The sequence below is a fragment of the Cyprinodon variegatus genome, unplaced genomic scaffold (assembly GCF_000732505.1).
Source record: "Cyprinodon variegatus isolate N-32 unplaced genomic scaffold, C_variegatus-1.0 Scaffold523, whole genome shotgun sequence".
Classification (NCBI taxonomy): domain Eukaryota; kingdom Metazoa; phylum Chordata; class Actinopteri; order Cyprinodontiformes; family Cyprinodontidae; genus Cyprinodon; species Cyprinodon variegatus.
In genome coordinates, this window is record NW_015150976.1 from 501,272 (window position 1) to 516,676 (window position 15,405).

General features: G+C 41.2%; 1 protein-coding gene across 2 annotated transcripts in view; it reads left to right on the forward strand.

The window, feature by feature from the left end:
- Positions 1–5,659, forward strand: part of hspa12a (heat shock protein family A (Hsp70) member 12A) — a 56,820-nt gene extending 51,161 nt beyond the window's left edge. For both annotated transcript variants that reach the window (XM_015391055.1, XM_015391056.1), the window contains 4 exons: positions 847–951; positions 1,022–1,280; positions 2,273–2,376; positions 4,649–5,659. In XM_015391055.1, coding sequence (XP_015246541.1) covers positions 847–951; positions 1,022–1,280; positions 2,273–2,376; positions 4,649–5,280 — 1,100 coding nt within the window. In that variant the 3' untranslated portion in view covers positions 5,281–5,659. The remainder of the gene's footprint in view (positions 1–846; positions 952–1,021; positions 1,281–2,272; positions 2,377–4,648) is intronic.
- The last annotated feature ends 9,746 nt before the right edge of the window (positions 5,660–15,405 follow it).

Below are 15,405 nucleotides of genomic sequence, written 5' to 3' on the forward strand. Positions count from 1 at the left end.
AAATGTATTTCTGTTTTTTCTTTTTACAAATTTTGTTAAAAGGCCAAATAAGGACTTCAAAACAAACAAAAAAAAAGTAATTTTCTGTTTTGTTTTATTCTTGGATTGGGCTTTAAAGGGTTAAATTAGAGTAACTAATTCCTGTATAAACCCTGGAATAAATAACATCAGAAAGCACCAAAGTTACATTCTTTTTTCAAAGTCTTTTTTACCAAACAATTGTCTTTGCTTTCATCAACAAAGAAACACAATTCCCTCTATATACAATAAAAAAGATGCCTTTTAGCCAATGGCGCCACTAGGGGGTTGCCAGGGGTGGCCACGGCCACCCTATGCAGTACCCTGGCCACCCCACTGGCCAGGGTACTGTAGTTTAGCATTTCATCCCATTATGCACAACCACAAACGTAACATTAAAAATCACACAATAAACCAAGATATAAGTAGGTGTTTATTTAAGTCTTTATGATTTCTACAGGCAGGTTTACCACAATAGTAGATTAAAATCCTGAAATTAGGGCTTTTAGTTTCAGTGGCCACCCCAAGATTTTTAGTGGCCACATCTGGCCCCCCTATGAAACATTTCTGGAGAGGCCACTGCTTTTAGCGGATCTAGGTGTCTGATTTTCACACCTTGAACTCATACCTGTTCTCTTTGGTCACTAGCAGTGTGAGATTCTATCAAATCGTACCAATCAACATTACTTTTAACAGTCAGCTGAGAATGGGGAGCTTTTTGAAAAGAAGTCACCATATGTTGAAACAATGCTCTAAAGGAAGATGTAAGAGGAAAATCGCCGTTTTCATGGCTTGGTGTGTTTTATTTTACACCTTTGCTATTTGCAGGTGACCGGTACGTGGTAATGGACTGTGGTGGAGGAACAGTGGATCTGACTGTTCATCAGATTCGTCTTCCAGAAGGACATTTAAAAGAGCTCTACAAGGCCTCGGGTAATTGTCTTTTCACTGCCACTGTATTTATTAACCTGCCTCGCTTATAAAACCTCTTCTTTTTTTTCAGGTGGACCTTATGGATCTATCGGGGTCGATTATGAATTTGAGAAGTTGCTGTGCAAGATATTTGGCCAAGATTTTATTGACCAATTTAAGATAAAGAGGCCGGCCGCCTGGGTGGACCTGATGATTGCGTTTGAGTCTCGGAAGAGAGCAGCTGCTCCTGACAGAACCAACCCGCTCAACATTAACCTGCCCTTCTCTTTCATTGACTACTACAAGAAGTTCCGAGGTCACAGCGTGGACCATGCTCTGCGCAAAAGCAAGTGAGTGAAAAACAGAAGTACTGCAGACATTACATACACTACTTATCAGAAGCTCCAAAAAAATTAAGTTAAAAACAATCCACTGGACTTTGTTTCCAATTTTGAAGACATTTCGCTTCCCGTCCAGGAAGAATTTTCAATTAGAAATGTAAGAAAAAGCGTTGAGTACAGTAGCCCAACAAAGCCTTGTTTTACTTAGAAAACATGCAAATTCAAACAGGTGAACGGCTCCAACCTTTTGGAATGGTGGTAAAGGGAATTGTTGGCCTGGCTGAGTAGGTGAGGTCTTCTGTTCCCCTGAGCAACTTTATACAGTTGTTGGACTGTTGGGCTACTGTATAGAACCTCAAACTCAAAGCTATTCCTGACACTTTCAATTCAAACATTTTTCAAACATCTTCAAACTTTGAAACAAACCCCAGTGGATTGTTTATCATTTTCTATTTTTGGAATGACTATGACCTAGATAACTTAGAATCTTCACCAGCATACTGATCAGATGTTTCATACAGTTCTTTGATGGCGCCTTGGCTGGTCCCCTTCAATAAATTTTTAAATATCAATCTTTGTACTAAAATATTCTTTCTGACATTACTGTGGACATTAAGATCTAATAAATAGAAGCGGCATCTCCTGGTCAGACCCTGTAATTCAGGGAAAGGTTGGAGTCAGAGTAAAAACATATGCATGCCCAGGAGAAAGCCATTGGCTGGAAGTTGGAGGGGATTTTGCTGCCATTATGCTGGCTTTTGACTGGGAACGGCCATTTTGAATGTCTGCTACTGTATGTTACATATATAATATATGGGAAAAAAAAAACTACGAGATGTGATATATTGATTGATTGATTGATTGATTGATTGATTGATTGATTGATTACAGCTCAGTGACAACAGTCCTAATAACTTGACAGTTGACAGAAGAACAATATGTGAAGAAAATCTTACATTTCTGTGGTTCAGCTCTGCTTGACATTTTTCTCTCCTCTTCAGCGTGGACTTTGTTAAATGGTCATCTCAGGGGATGCTGAGGATGACTCCAGATGCTATGAACAACCTCTTCAAGCCAACCATAGACCACATAATCCAACATCTCAGTAAGCTCTGTTCTATCCAATTATTAACTTATGTTCATGTTAAGAAGCAATGAGAAGCAATCTTTAGAGTTTAGATAAGAACTGCCTAAAGTTTAGGTCACAACTTATCCTCCTTTTGTCAAGTTTCACCACTTTCTATCCTGTGGAAGTGTAGAGAAGTTAAATCCAATTTTGTCAGCGTAAGGTTAGGGAAAGCATCTCACATTTTAAATGAGAGAGAAATCATGGACTCCCTATAACCCCACAGAGAGAACCAATGCATCAGGAAGCATTCCGGTTTGTAGATTTAGTTATGTTACATGATTATCCATTATTGTATAAATTAAACTCATTCATCATGATTCTACATACAAAACCTCAAAAGGACAATTCAATACTGCAAAGCTATTACCAATAGAAAACAGATAAATCAGATTTCTGTTATTTCTACAGCTTCCTGTACTTTGGTAGCTGTGACCGCCCCCTGTCAGTCTTCAAAGTAAAGCCTCTGTTGCACCTTGACTATTTAGACAGCGTATCATTTGGAAAATCTGGCAAAAACGCTGGCATACATTGTAAAAGTTTTAGGTATATAGTATGTATGCCAGCGTATCCCATATGTGGGCCATAAGTTCCAGGTCAGTTATTTGATGGTTGACATATGTTCAGTGTCAGTTCCTCGTCATTCTTGGCGTCTAGCTTATCCAAAACCTATGAGTAACTTGACCATAACTTCTGCATAACTTATCAAGAACTTCTCTCCAACACATATCAACATATCTGACGTGTTCCAGACGAGCGCTGAACGTGTTTCTAACTTCCAGCTACTGTTTAATGGCGTATTGGCAGCATGTTGGTATAAAGGGGTTCACAGGAGGAAACCATCAGTTCTCCTCCAGATTTCATCCCCATCATAGGGTGAGCCAGAAGGTGATGGATCCTCCCTGCCTTCACGCCCACCAACAACACACTTCCTAGCAGACATGATGCTCAATCTGCTATGACTGCAAACCTGCTTTCTTTCTTTTTTCTTTTTTTCTTTTATTTCTTCTTTTGGTGGGTGGTAAACAGCAGCCATGTTAATACCGTGATCAAAGACATTTTTTTATGCAGACTGGGCAGCTCCGCTGACCAGCTTTAACTGATGCTTTGTAATGCATTACATAATGCATTATACTGCTGTGCGTCATGCATAAGTTCGGGTGTCGTTAGACAGATAAGTTCTTGACTCGTTATGAATACTCTATGGATACGCCCCAAATTTTAAAAATACATAGAAAGTAGGGGTGGAACGGTTCACAAAATCTACGGTTCGGTTCACAGTTTCGTGGTCACGGTTTTCGGTTTGGTATATGTTGATTGTTAGCATGACATGTTGGTCGCGTTGCTGTTAGCATAAACAAAACGTGTTGCACAATGCTTGCACACTGTTGCACTTTTATCCACAACTTTCTTTCCGCCGTCATCGTAGGTCACTCTAAATGCAAAGCGGTCCCATACAGCAGACCTATAAAGTGCTGCTGGCGCGTCTTCCAACTCCTGTTCTTTCCCACTCGCCATACCCACACAATTCGCCACAACAACTGATTTTTTTCTGCTACACCCGGCTACGCTGCTTTGCTTCTTCTTCTTGCTTACTACTGGTGGTTGGCTTTGGTTGCAGTACCGCCACCTTCTGCTCTGGAGTGTAATCGCTTCCTCTATGAGAAAAAGGAGCGGCGCATGAACCGAACGAAACACACGCGAACCGAACCGAGACAGTCGAACCAAACGGTTCTGACGGTTTTCATAAACCGTTCCATCCCTAATAGAAAGTTTAACATATGCCAGCATTTTAGGAGATTATGGGGCGTCAGGCATACGCTGGCTAAATCAGAAAGGTGTGACAGGGGCCTAAAGGAGAGAGTGCCGTCCCCTGTGGTGCTCCTATTCCACTTACTCCCTGTTTAGACTCTTCAGTCTGAAAAAACTGACGTCTGTTTGTCAGCTAGTCTTTGATCCAGGAGATTGTTGATGCCTCCTGTAGGTCTAATTAGTCTGTCGGTCAGAAGAGACTGAGACTGACCTTTAAGGGCAGCAAAGATGCAGGACAGTGCTGTGCGAGACAAACATCTGCTGCTAAATGAGGACCCTGTTAGAGCGCATGGCCTCATGAGGCCTCCTAATGGGCATCACTCGTGGTTAGACCAGTAATTTACTAATAAATAGATGGTTTTACTCCTGAATATTTTCTCTCCATTGATTCAATAAACAGAGGTTACATAACGCTGAGTTTTCTGTGCTTCCTCTCCAGCCGAGCTCTTTGAGAAGCCAGAGGTTAGCGACATCAAGTTCCTGTTCCTGGTTGGAGGTTTTGCTGAGTCCGCCCTGCTGCAGCAGGCTGTCCAGAACATGCTCCGCGGTCGCAGCAGGATCATCATCCCCCATGACGTCGGCCTAACCATCCTAAAAGGTGCTGTGCTGTTCGGCCTGGACCCCAGCGTCATCAAAGTCCGCCGCTCACCCCTGACGTACGGCGTGGGCGTCCTCAATCGCTTCGTGGAGGGCAAGCACCCGCCAGAGAAACTGCTTATTAAAGATGGCACACGCTGGTGCACCGATGTCTTCGATACTTTCATCGCCGCTGACCAATCCGTAGCACTGGGCGAGATGGTAAAGCGCAGCTATACCCCCGCAAAGCCATCCCAGCAGATTATCGTCATCCACGTCTACTGCTCAGAGAAGGAGAGTGTGGGGTTCATCAGTGAGCCTGGGGTCAGGAAGTGTGGGACGCTTCGCTTAGATGTGAGCGGAACGGAAAGCTCAGCACCACGGCGCGAGATCCAGACCCTCATGCAGTTTGGTGACACAGAAATCCGAGCCATGGCGGTAGACGTGTCCACTGGACGCACCGTCAAAGCTAGCATCGACTTCCTAAGCCACTAAGGCTGTACCAGAACCTAGCTCCCAGATTTCCCAGAAGCAGCAGTCATCAAAATACAGCTTGCACATAACAACTATGAATAGTTATTAGAGATTTGCAAAGTATAATTAAATCCTAGGCGCTGATATTTTTTTGCTAAAAATGTCCACAGACATTGGACTGAGGAGTTGATGATAAGGGATCAAACAGGCGCTTAGTTTTTTATTTACAGAGAAGCTCTGCGGTGAGAAAAGGCTGAAAACAAACGCAGTCGGCTTTGTTTAGTCAGTTTTAAAAGGGAAAGCCATTAATACGTCTTTACCTCTGATATGTTTATTATGTTATTATGTGTTATTATACATTTTTTCACTCTGTATTTTGAAGGCAAGCCACACAAATCATGATGAAGGATAACAAGAGGAAATATGGTGGAAAGTTTTCCATACTTTTCCAGAATTTGTAGCAGCATTTATTTTTGTTATGGTGATTTGCCAACTTGTTTGACTTCGCTCTAATAATCATTTTCAAACATATCTCAAGTGCGATTCAATCCCTTATAGCTAAAAGGTGCAACTATCAATTTAATTCAGTTTATTTCTATAGCGCCAATTCTCAACACATGTCATCTCAAGACACTTTCCAGTTCACCAGATCATCCAGTCAGATTGATTCAAAGTTTTCTATCTAAGCAAAACCAGCTGATTGCATCAACATATTGACTCTTCAGCAATCCCTCACACTAAGCATGCTTGTAGTGACAGTGGAGAGGAAAAACTCCCTTTGAACAGGAAGAAACCTCCAGCAGAACCAGGCTCAGTGATACAAAAAGAAGATACAAAAGACAACATTTCATTTTTACTGAATATTAATTAGATCTCAGTTTGTATGTAATGCTTTTGGAGTCTTAAACGAACTTCGATATTTATAGTTAAAATAAATTAGCCTTAATAATCATTTAATTCTTAAAAATGACAAATTCACAGATAGCCAACCATGAAACCCACTGATCATGTCAACTTTTTTGCTAAACAAAGCAGAACAAAAGGCTAACAGTCGTAAATAAAGATTTCTTCACTGGAGCTCTTTTATTCGGGAATGTTATCCGGTAGGTTCTGTCACCCGATCCGTCCCAGAAGCACGACCCGTCCTGCACATGATCCAACAGAATAACTTCCTGGTAGGCAAATACTTCATTCTTCTTACTTTATTATTTTTTCTTTTTCGGGCAGGGGGTTCTTTTTTAATATTTTTGTATTTGCCTAAATGTTGCATGTTCTAAAAATGAAAAAAAGCTTTACACTGAAATAGCCTTTGGAACATTACTGTGACTGCTCTGAGCATGTCCGATGATGACGTCACACAATACAATGGAGAGAATTTATAACGTATCCATTTCTTCCAGAAAAATCTTCAATAATTTCTATACGATGTAGTTTAGCATTCTGTAAAGGTGCAGTAGGAGATCTTTTCTGACGCATTTTTTACCATGTGGCTTAAAGATCTCCCCACAGCCACTTAGGAAGCAGTAAAATAGAAGGTCTGGAAGTAAAACTAAAAATAAATGGTCCCAGCTACTGAAATCAATGAACAACTTCAACCAATCACAAAAGATTTCGGCATTTTAAGTTGATTTAGGCATTAAAATAAACTGTTTCAGAGAAGTGATCATAGCGCTCTGCATCATCAGTGCTGCCTGTCTCCCTGCCAGCTCCTAGATCAGCGACTTGCTGCTTCAGCTGCTCAGACGCGCTACTCCTACTGATCTAGACGCGCTGCAGACAACATGCGCATTCATGTGTTTTGAAGGCGTAGCTCCGAGGGGTGGTCTGAACGGAGAGGCATGGTTGTGTATGTTCAAAAATATAGACCAAGATTTCCAAGATCTCCTACAGCACCTTTAATGTTTTAAATATATAAATAAGTATTTTCAGAATCGTTAGAATAGTTTTCAGCAACCCGGATCTTATTCTTTTGGTGCATGTGCAGAAACGGATCGTGCTTCTAGGACAGATCAGGTAGTGACAGGCTTTACATCCACATTCTCTGGAACAAACGTTCAACCTGCTACATACTCAGCCAGCATAGGAAAGTGACGAGCGTTCATATCAGCATTGAAGATGACTGATACTATTGTTGATTGTCAACCCGCTATTGGCTGCGTTTCCTTTGACCTTTAAATTGTGCAAATTTTAATTCCAAAAATAAATTTGCCATTTTTTTAAATGCTACAATAATAAATAGAACTCACCTTCTTGTTAAAATGTTTTTCCAATGGAGTTGCTTATAACAAAATCTATGTGTATTTTGTAAAATTGAAATGAAAAACATTTTTTTTTTTACACATCAGTCACATGATCAACAACTAAAGTCTGATATTTTAAAGAAAGCTACCAGGAAACAGTAGGATTATGATGTCATGGCTTTTTTATTAACAAGTTATTGTTTAAACAGACATATTCATGTGTAATTTCCACATCATTTCTTCTTTTACATCAGCTTAAAATAAACAAAGTATGGCGCTCATTTGTAAAGGAGCTAAATACTACAAATCAAATTCTACATTCCTGTCTGAGGAGAAGGTTTAGGAGGGTTCACTGAAACCTGGCTGCATGCAGCTATGGTTTACTAATATAGTATTTAACCCCATTAAATAGATCTAAAATTGTGAAACACAAATACATTCCTATTCAGCTAAATTGAGGCCATAAAGTTTGTTTCAAAACATCCATCCATCCGTTTCTCCAGTTTCATCCATCAGGGCGACTGTGGGGACGGCGCCCCTCATCACCAGTCCACCCTGGATAGGTCGCCATTCTGTCGCAGTGCTTCAAACATTCTTTTGTTTATTTATTTAAAAAGAAAGAGTTTGAAAGTGAAAAGTATTTTTGAAATTGTAAATAAAAGATTTAAAACTGAAAAGAGATATTTTAAACCACTTTTCAAATTTAAGCTTTTTGCCGGTTTAAAACTGCTGCCCCCTGGGTATGGGGGCGGGATTTCGATGTCATCTGAACAAAATATTCCCAGGTGTTGCATTCAGGAACCGTGGGAACAACTTATGTCATTAAAATATTAATATGTTTCACCACAAATATCTTTAAATAAACTTTATGGCCCCACTTTGGCTCTACACATTTCTATCTGGACCTTTTACACAGTAATTCATTCATATTTAGCAACGGCTGCACTATGCAGGTCAAACTGATTGAACATTTAGGCTGCGTTCACACTGCAGGCCTTAATGCTCAATTCCAATTTTTTGTAAAATCAGATTTTTTTGAGTTACCGTTCACATTTCCAAATATGTGATCTCCTGTGTGAACTGCTTTCGTACAACGTATCCCGCTTGTTCAGTAGAGGATGCAATGATGCTACAGGAAGTGAGCGTGCTCTGTGTTTATGAAAGTAAACATGGATGGTAGTGCTGGAGTGCATCTAGTGATCTTTCATAACCTTAAAAACTCAATCTTTTCAAGATAGTTGAACATTAATACTCTTCTCTACATCATCGTCCACCATGGTTGTCGGTTTTCTTTCCGCTTCTGCGTAGCAAGACCCAGAATAGTGACCTTTGTTGGGTATTATTGGCGTTCAGGTGGGATGAATGTGACCTGGCCATTCAGACGCAGGTCGCATTTAAAAAGATTAGATTCGTATCGGATTCAGGACCACAGAGCCAAGCGGCCTGGGTGGCATTGGAAAAAAATCAGATCTGAGTTGTTCAGACAGCCATGAAAAGATCAGATCCAGGTTGCATATGAGCAAAAAAATTGGATTTGGGTCACTTCACTTCAGCGTGAACGTAGTCTTAGTCTACGTTCACACTGCAGGCCTTGATGCTCAATTCCGATTTTTTTGTGAAATCCAATTTTTTTTTGCGTTGCTGTCATATTTCCAAATATATGCGACTTGTATGTGATCACCTGTGTGACCTGCAGTCATACAACGCCAGTGTCCCGCATGCGCAGTAGAGGATGGGATGATGTCACAGGCCAGTGTGCTCCATGTTTACGGAAGTGTAGTGCCTGCGCGCATCTAGCGGTCTTTTCCAACCATAAAATGACATTCTTTTCAATATGGTTAAACATAGATACTACTATCCGCATCATCATCTGCCATGGTTGTTGTTTTTCTTGCCGCTTCTGCGTAACAAGACGCAGAATAGTGACCTTTGTCGGGTATTAATGGCGTTCAGGTCGGATGAATCCAACCTGGCCGTTCAGACACAGGTCGCATTTAAGAAGATCAGATTCGTATCGGATTCAGGACCACATAGCCAAGTGGCCTGGGTCAGATTGGAAAAAATCGGATCTTTGTCGTTCAGACTGCCATGAAAAGATCAGATCCAGGTCACATGTGGGCAAAACAAATCTGATTTGGGTCACTTCAGTCTGCAGTGTGAACGTAGCCTTAGTAAGCTGCTTTTAGGCTTATCACTAGTGTTCGCCGAATTGTTTTAATCGAGGAATAAAGCTCACTGAAGAATCGATAAGGATAATGATATCCCCAACCTATTAGCTGAGGTACCCCAATATAATAGGAATACATTATTACTGCTTTGAATACACCAGAAAAAGTAAAGTCAGAAAGAAAACTGTGAACTGTGCTCCATACTCTGAAAAGCAAGCACAGCCTTTACCTCCCTGTTGCCTTCTTTGTTTTGACCTATGAGTAGCTTTGCTCCCAGCTTGGCTTTAATTCAGGTGTTTCTAAGCATAAAGCCCTGACAAGATAATAAGTATTTTTATTTCTATAAATACAGTATTTAAATATTGTACAGATTCTTTTAGCACGGTCACATAAGCTTTAGAAACAGGACAGTGCGTGAATGAGGGAAAGTGTGTGGGTGTGATGTTTTAGCATTTCTAAAAAAAAAAGAAAAAGAAAGTGTTCCTCCAGTTATGCTAGTGTGACCAATGCAGATTTCTGCTTATGTTTGGAAATTTGACTTATTTTGCAAATACAAGCCAAACTTTAATACCTCCATAAAATGATGCTGTTAAAAATTGTTTTTTTGTTTTTTCACTATATTTTTGTAGTATAGCACATAGAGGAATATTCATAGGAAAAGTGTAGGAGAGAAGAAGTTAGAATAGTCTCTTTTTGTTTAAATAAGTTAATGATGTGCTGGTGAAGATTCTCATTCATCAAGGTCATAGTCATTCCAGCAGTCTAAGCCTATAGCAGCATAAGTATAGAACATATAACCTAAATATTTTGGACGAGGTACATAAAAGGTAGAGAAACGATTGTCCATACTGAATTTTCCCCCGCTGAATGTGGCCATTCACACTCAAAATCAAATCAGAAGATGAGCAAATGTCATTGTAACACATGTTACTAATGTGTCTTACAAAATATTTTAATCCCAATGTTAACCACAAACAGCCTCAGGTAGAAACAAGAGCTTTTTTGTAGCATAGCCCTCCATCTAAGCAGCAGCTGTTCTTCAGCAAACTCTCGCCTCTTCCTCCTCATCTTCATCACCTGTTATGATTTCTGCATTAATACATTTTATTGCGCTCCAGTTCCAACTGAAAAGAGTTAACATTACTCATTGCTGTTTGGTTGGAAGGGGCTAGCAATACCAGACCTAGCTTACTTCATTCACCCATAATGCATTGCAGTCTTACATTTTATTAAAATGTAAAAAAAAAACTAATGTTGCACCGATACCAGTATCAGGCAGGGCCCTGATCCAGCACTTAAATGGTATTGGTATCGTTGAGTACCAACAAATAGGACACAGATACCATTTATAGAGCCAAAAGTTTATTCAACTATTGTCACCCATTCTAGGTAGGCAATAAAACGTTCCTGCTTCACAAAGGTAGGCAGCAGCTTGACAAAGCCATGATGGTAATTATTTTACTTCCAAATAGTATGCAGTTCTTCATATATACACACACACATAGATTTCAAACAGATGGCATCGGTGTCAGCCAACACTGCACAGCCAGGTATCGGTATCGGGGCCAAAAAATGGCATTGGAGCAACACTAATAAAAACTAAGCAGCTTTATTGCTGCATTGTATTTAGGGTTGAAAAAACATTGTTCTTAAATAAAGTCTATTTTACAATTAATGTTGAATCCCTTCAAGAGTGATGGGGTCAGCTTGGAAAGAATTTGGGACCATCATTTCATTTTTTACCATCATATGTCCATTGAGTATTGAAAATAACCCGATTATTTTAAAATTTCCCCATGTGAACCAGGTTTTACAGAGACGTAACTGTAGAAGGAAGCACAGCCTGTTTGCACACAAGCTAGCTAGATTAGCCACAGTTTAAAGTTGATTTTTCTAGCCAAAAAAGTCCAGCCTAGTGGTCGGCAAACATAAATATTGTTTTATGCTGTTGCCGTCTGTTGGCTATATTTACACATCCATCAACAAGGCTGCTTGAAAAGTTCAGCTCCTGCTTTATTAAACATCAAATTTTATACTGGATGTCCAGCCATGTTTGTCTCTCGTCCTTCGCAGCATCAAACATTTTTTTTAACTAAGTCAAAGTTAATATCAGACTTTTCCTTTTTTTTTTATCTTTATTACTTGGTGTTAATTAAATCCAAACATCACGTATTGCATCATTAAATGCTTAAACACATAAAACTCATCAGTACAATGGGTGAAAATAGCTCCACTGAAATAATAAACTTCTGTAGAACCTCCTCGCTGTCAGTCAGAAGTCCTTCAGTGTGTTGGCCAATCAGCAGCCAGCTTCATGACCCCCTAAGAGGTTTAGCCTCACAGGAAGTGATGCATTTTGCCGTATTATCCAATCGGGGCTGTACTTATTATTTACTTTGTTATGCTACTTTACCAAGAGCATAATAAAGAGCTGATTAATGCGCAATATACTCATGAAACCAGGTGCATTTTATTGCATATTTAATGTAGTTTAATGACGACATTTAATGCATATTTGACCAATATCCATCCTCATCCATTTTCTCCCACTTAGTCCTGTCAGGGTCGCGGTGGGGCCGGGGTCTATCTCCAGCAGTCTATGGAAGAGAGGCAGGTTCCCCAGTCTGTCACTGGGAAACACAGAGACACACAAAGGCACACAACCATTCACACACACTCACACCTAAGGACAATTTAGAGAAGCCTCTGCTTTGGTACAGTATCAAACGAATCTTTTTCTCTTTGTGCTGTTTTAGTTTTTAGTGTAAGCTTCCTCTACGTGCCTTTTATGCTGCTAGCATTGCTGAATTACCCGAACCTTCACACACAAACACATGTCCATTTTGGTTTCTTAATCAGAAATATACAAATCTGTCAAAGATGGACAGTGAGGGGTTAGACCAACTTTTTATGCTAATGGGCAAAGGAGCCAAAGGCTGATTGTTAGTAGATCAACCCATGTTTGAAAAAGATGCGTTTCTTAAATGCCAAATACCACGTTTTGCTCTAGGTGCTGCTGAAAACAAGGGTGAACGCAGGTCAAACCTTTTGAGTGTTAGTGCCGACTTAAGAAAGCAAAGGGGCTGGCGAGGTTTCCACTTTTTTTCTGAACTTCAATTTAGTTGCTTGGTTTAGTTTGCATCAGTGTTTGCAGACCTGCTGGCAAACGACACAGAGAGAAAGGCTGTTGAGGATGAGTGCGGTAGTTTCTGGCTGGGAGGAGTTAAACATGCAGCTATGACCTTATTTGCACGAAGCAGACAGGTGATGATGTGGCCTCGCGTTGATGGCTGCAGACCTGGAGCTGCTATCAGATGCTAATGAGCAGAAATGCAGACTTTCTAGCTGCAGATCTGATGCTGGTGAAAGGTATACCAACTTCAGCCTCCAGGAAAAATCTTAAACTTAACCAGACGTTTCCTCGGATTAGCAGTATTCCCTAAGCTGGTCTTGCACTCATGTCACATATTGCAGCAAGGGTCAACTTCACTGCATTTAACAAGATGGAGCCTTCCTCTCTATCGCTTTCTGTCAGCCATGTTTTTTTTCTTTCTTTAGCAGCAGCTTCTGACGGCAGGCCTTCTATGGAAAATATCCACCTTATCCGCTGCCTCTGTGTCACAAGTATGCGCTTAGGTACCGCGATATCCATTTGATTTCATAGGTACTCGGTTGTTGGGGTTGGGGAGGATGTCCTGCCCCCAGTGGAGGAGTTTATGTATCCCGAGGTCTTGTTCACGAATGAGAGGAAGACGGAGCGGGAGATTGATAGGCAGATCGGTGCGGCATCTCCTGTAAAGCGGGCGCTGTACCGGTCCGTTGTGGTGAAGAGAGAGCTGAGCCAAAAAGCAACGCTCTCGATTTACCGGCCGATCTACGTTCCTACCCTCATCTGCGGGCATGAGCTTTGGATCATGACCGAAAGACCAAGATCCTGGATACAAGCGGCTAAAATGTGTTTCCTCGCTAGTGTGTCTGGGATCTCCCTTAAGAGCAGATTAGACTTCTGCAACCACACACATCAAATGTCGCTTGGGTCTGGTCCCGAACCAGTTTTGCTGGTATGCTTATGCATCATCGGTCTGGAATTTCTACGGATGCACAGCAGTTTCCCGCCAAAGCACAAGGGGGAGCCTATACAAGAACTCGCGAAAAACTTCGGCGGATAGTCACAAGAACTTTAGCAGCACCAGCAGGAATGTTTATTTTCCAAAACAACAATGGCGTGTCTGCAAGATATCACGGTCACGGAGATGCATCTAGAGTTGCTATACATCGAAGACGAACAGGTTCTGTTAAGGGGGTTGGCAAAAAGACAGAGTAATCTTTCATCGTAATTGTCCATTGTAGTATTTCCTCGGTTTTTAAAAACGGCGCGCCGCGGCACTGAATCGAGAAGGACAACCAGACAGACCGCCGGAAAGGCCTACCAAGGACCAATCACAGCTGCTTTTTGTCCATGCACTTTCGCTTGGGGTCTGCTCGGGTTTGCGACCGTCCGACGCGTAGTCAGGATTTTTTTGAGGTGCGCGACGACGGTTGCAGAACCTCTGCTTGGAGGGCATGCTCAATTTGATGGGTGCAGATGATATGGGTCAGAAGCATAAATTGGCCTTTAGAGATAGGGTGAGGAGATTAGTCATCCATGGAGGACTCAGAGTAGAGCCACTGCTCCTCCACGTCGAGAGGAGCCAGTTGAAGTGGCTCGGGCTTCTGCTTAGGATGCATCCTTGACGTCTCTGTGAGGTGTTCTTGGCATGTCCCACCGGGAGGATGCCCAGGGGGAAACCCAGGAGACCCTTGAGGGACTATGTTTCTATGTTGACCTCGGAGTGCCTTGGGATTTCCCCGGTGGAGCTGGCCCAAGTGGCCGGGGGGCATCTGGGCCTCCCTACTGAAACTGCTACCCGACCCCGGATAAGCGGAAGAAGGATGGATTGAAGGTACTTGGTAATACCAACGGAAACTTATCAAAGTACAGCATTGGGTACCGAACCATATGATTACCTGAGGAAATCCATTCGCTAATCTTTACTTCCTATAAATTATGGATCGGGGGGATGTGTAATATTCCTTTTACATGCAGTCAGAAGAACCGAGGTGAAACTTAGGTGATTTGTTTACATGTAATCTGCTACTGTGAGTTAATTAGTCCAGTTTTTCAGGTGCACTGAAGAAGCTTCAGCAGCTTTCTGTCACTTCGTCATCATTTTGTACTGCATGGTTTGCATGAGCCTCACAGGCATGGCTAAACAGAAAGCTAATTAGATTTACACAAACATGGTGTCTATTCAAGGTTAGTCCTCCACTTGTATCTGTGCTCACAGCCGTACTGTTAGCAACAAACCAAGGAAGGTTTTGCTTTGTGTTCTTAAATGAATAATTGCTGCATATTTTTCAGTTTTCTCTAATGCACAGCTTCCTCAGATGTAGCAGCATCAATCTGAATCTAGGATAAATCTATCATTCTTTTATGATGCGCATTTTTGATTGGCCAGTCTGAAAATAAGGTGGGTCACTGGAAAAGTTGTAAAGGGAAAGTCTAGCCAGCTGAAATCAGATATTATCAGCTTTTTTAAAAAATATATAAAAGGAGTTAGTATTTTGCTGTTAAACAAAACAGGCTATATGAACTTTTAGTGCTATATGTGAAATGCACAAAGGTTTTTCTTTTTCTATAGTTTCACTTGGATCACATGCTTGTTTATATACTGTTTTGCAGTGTGGGTTAATTCAGC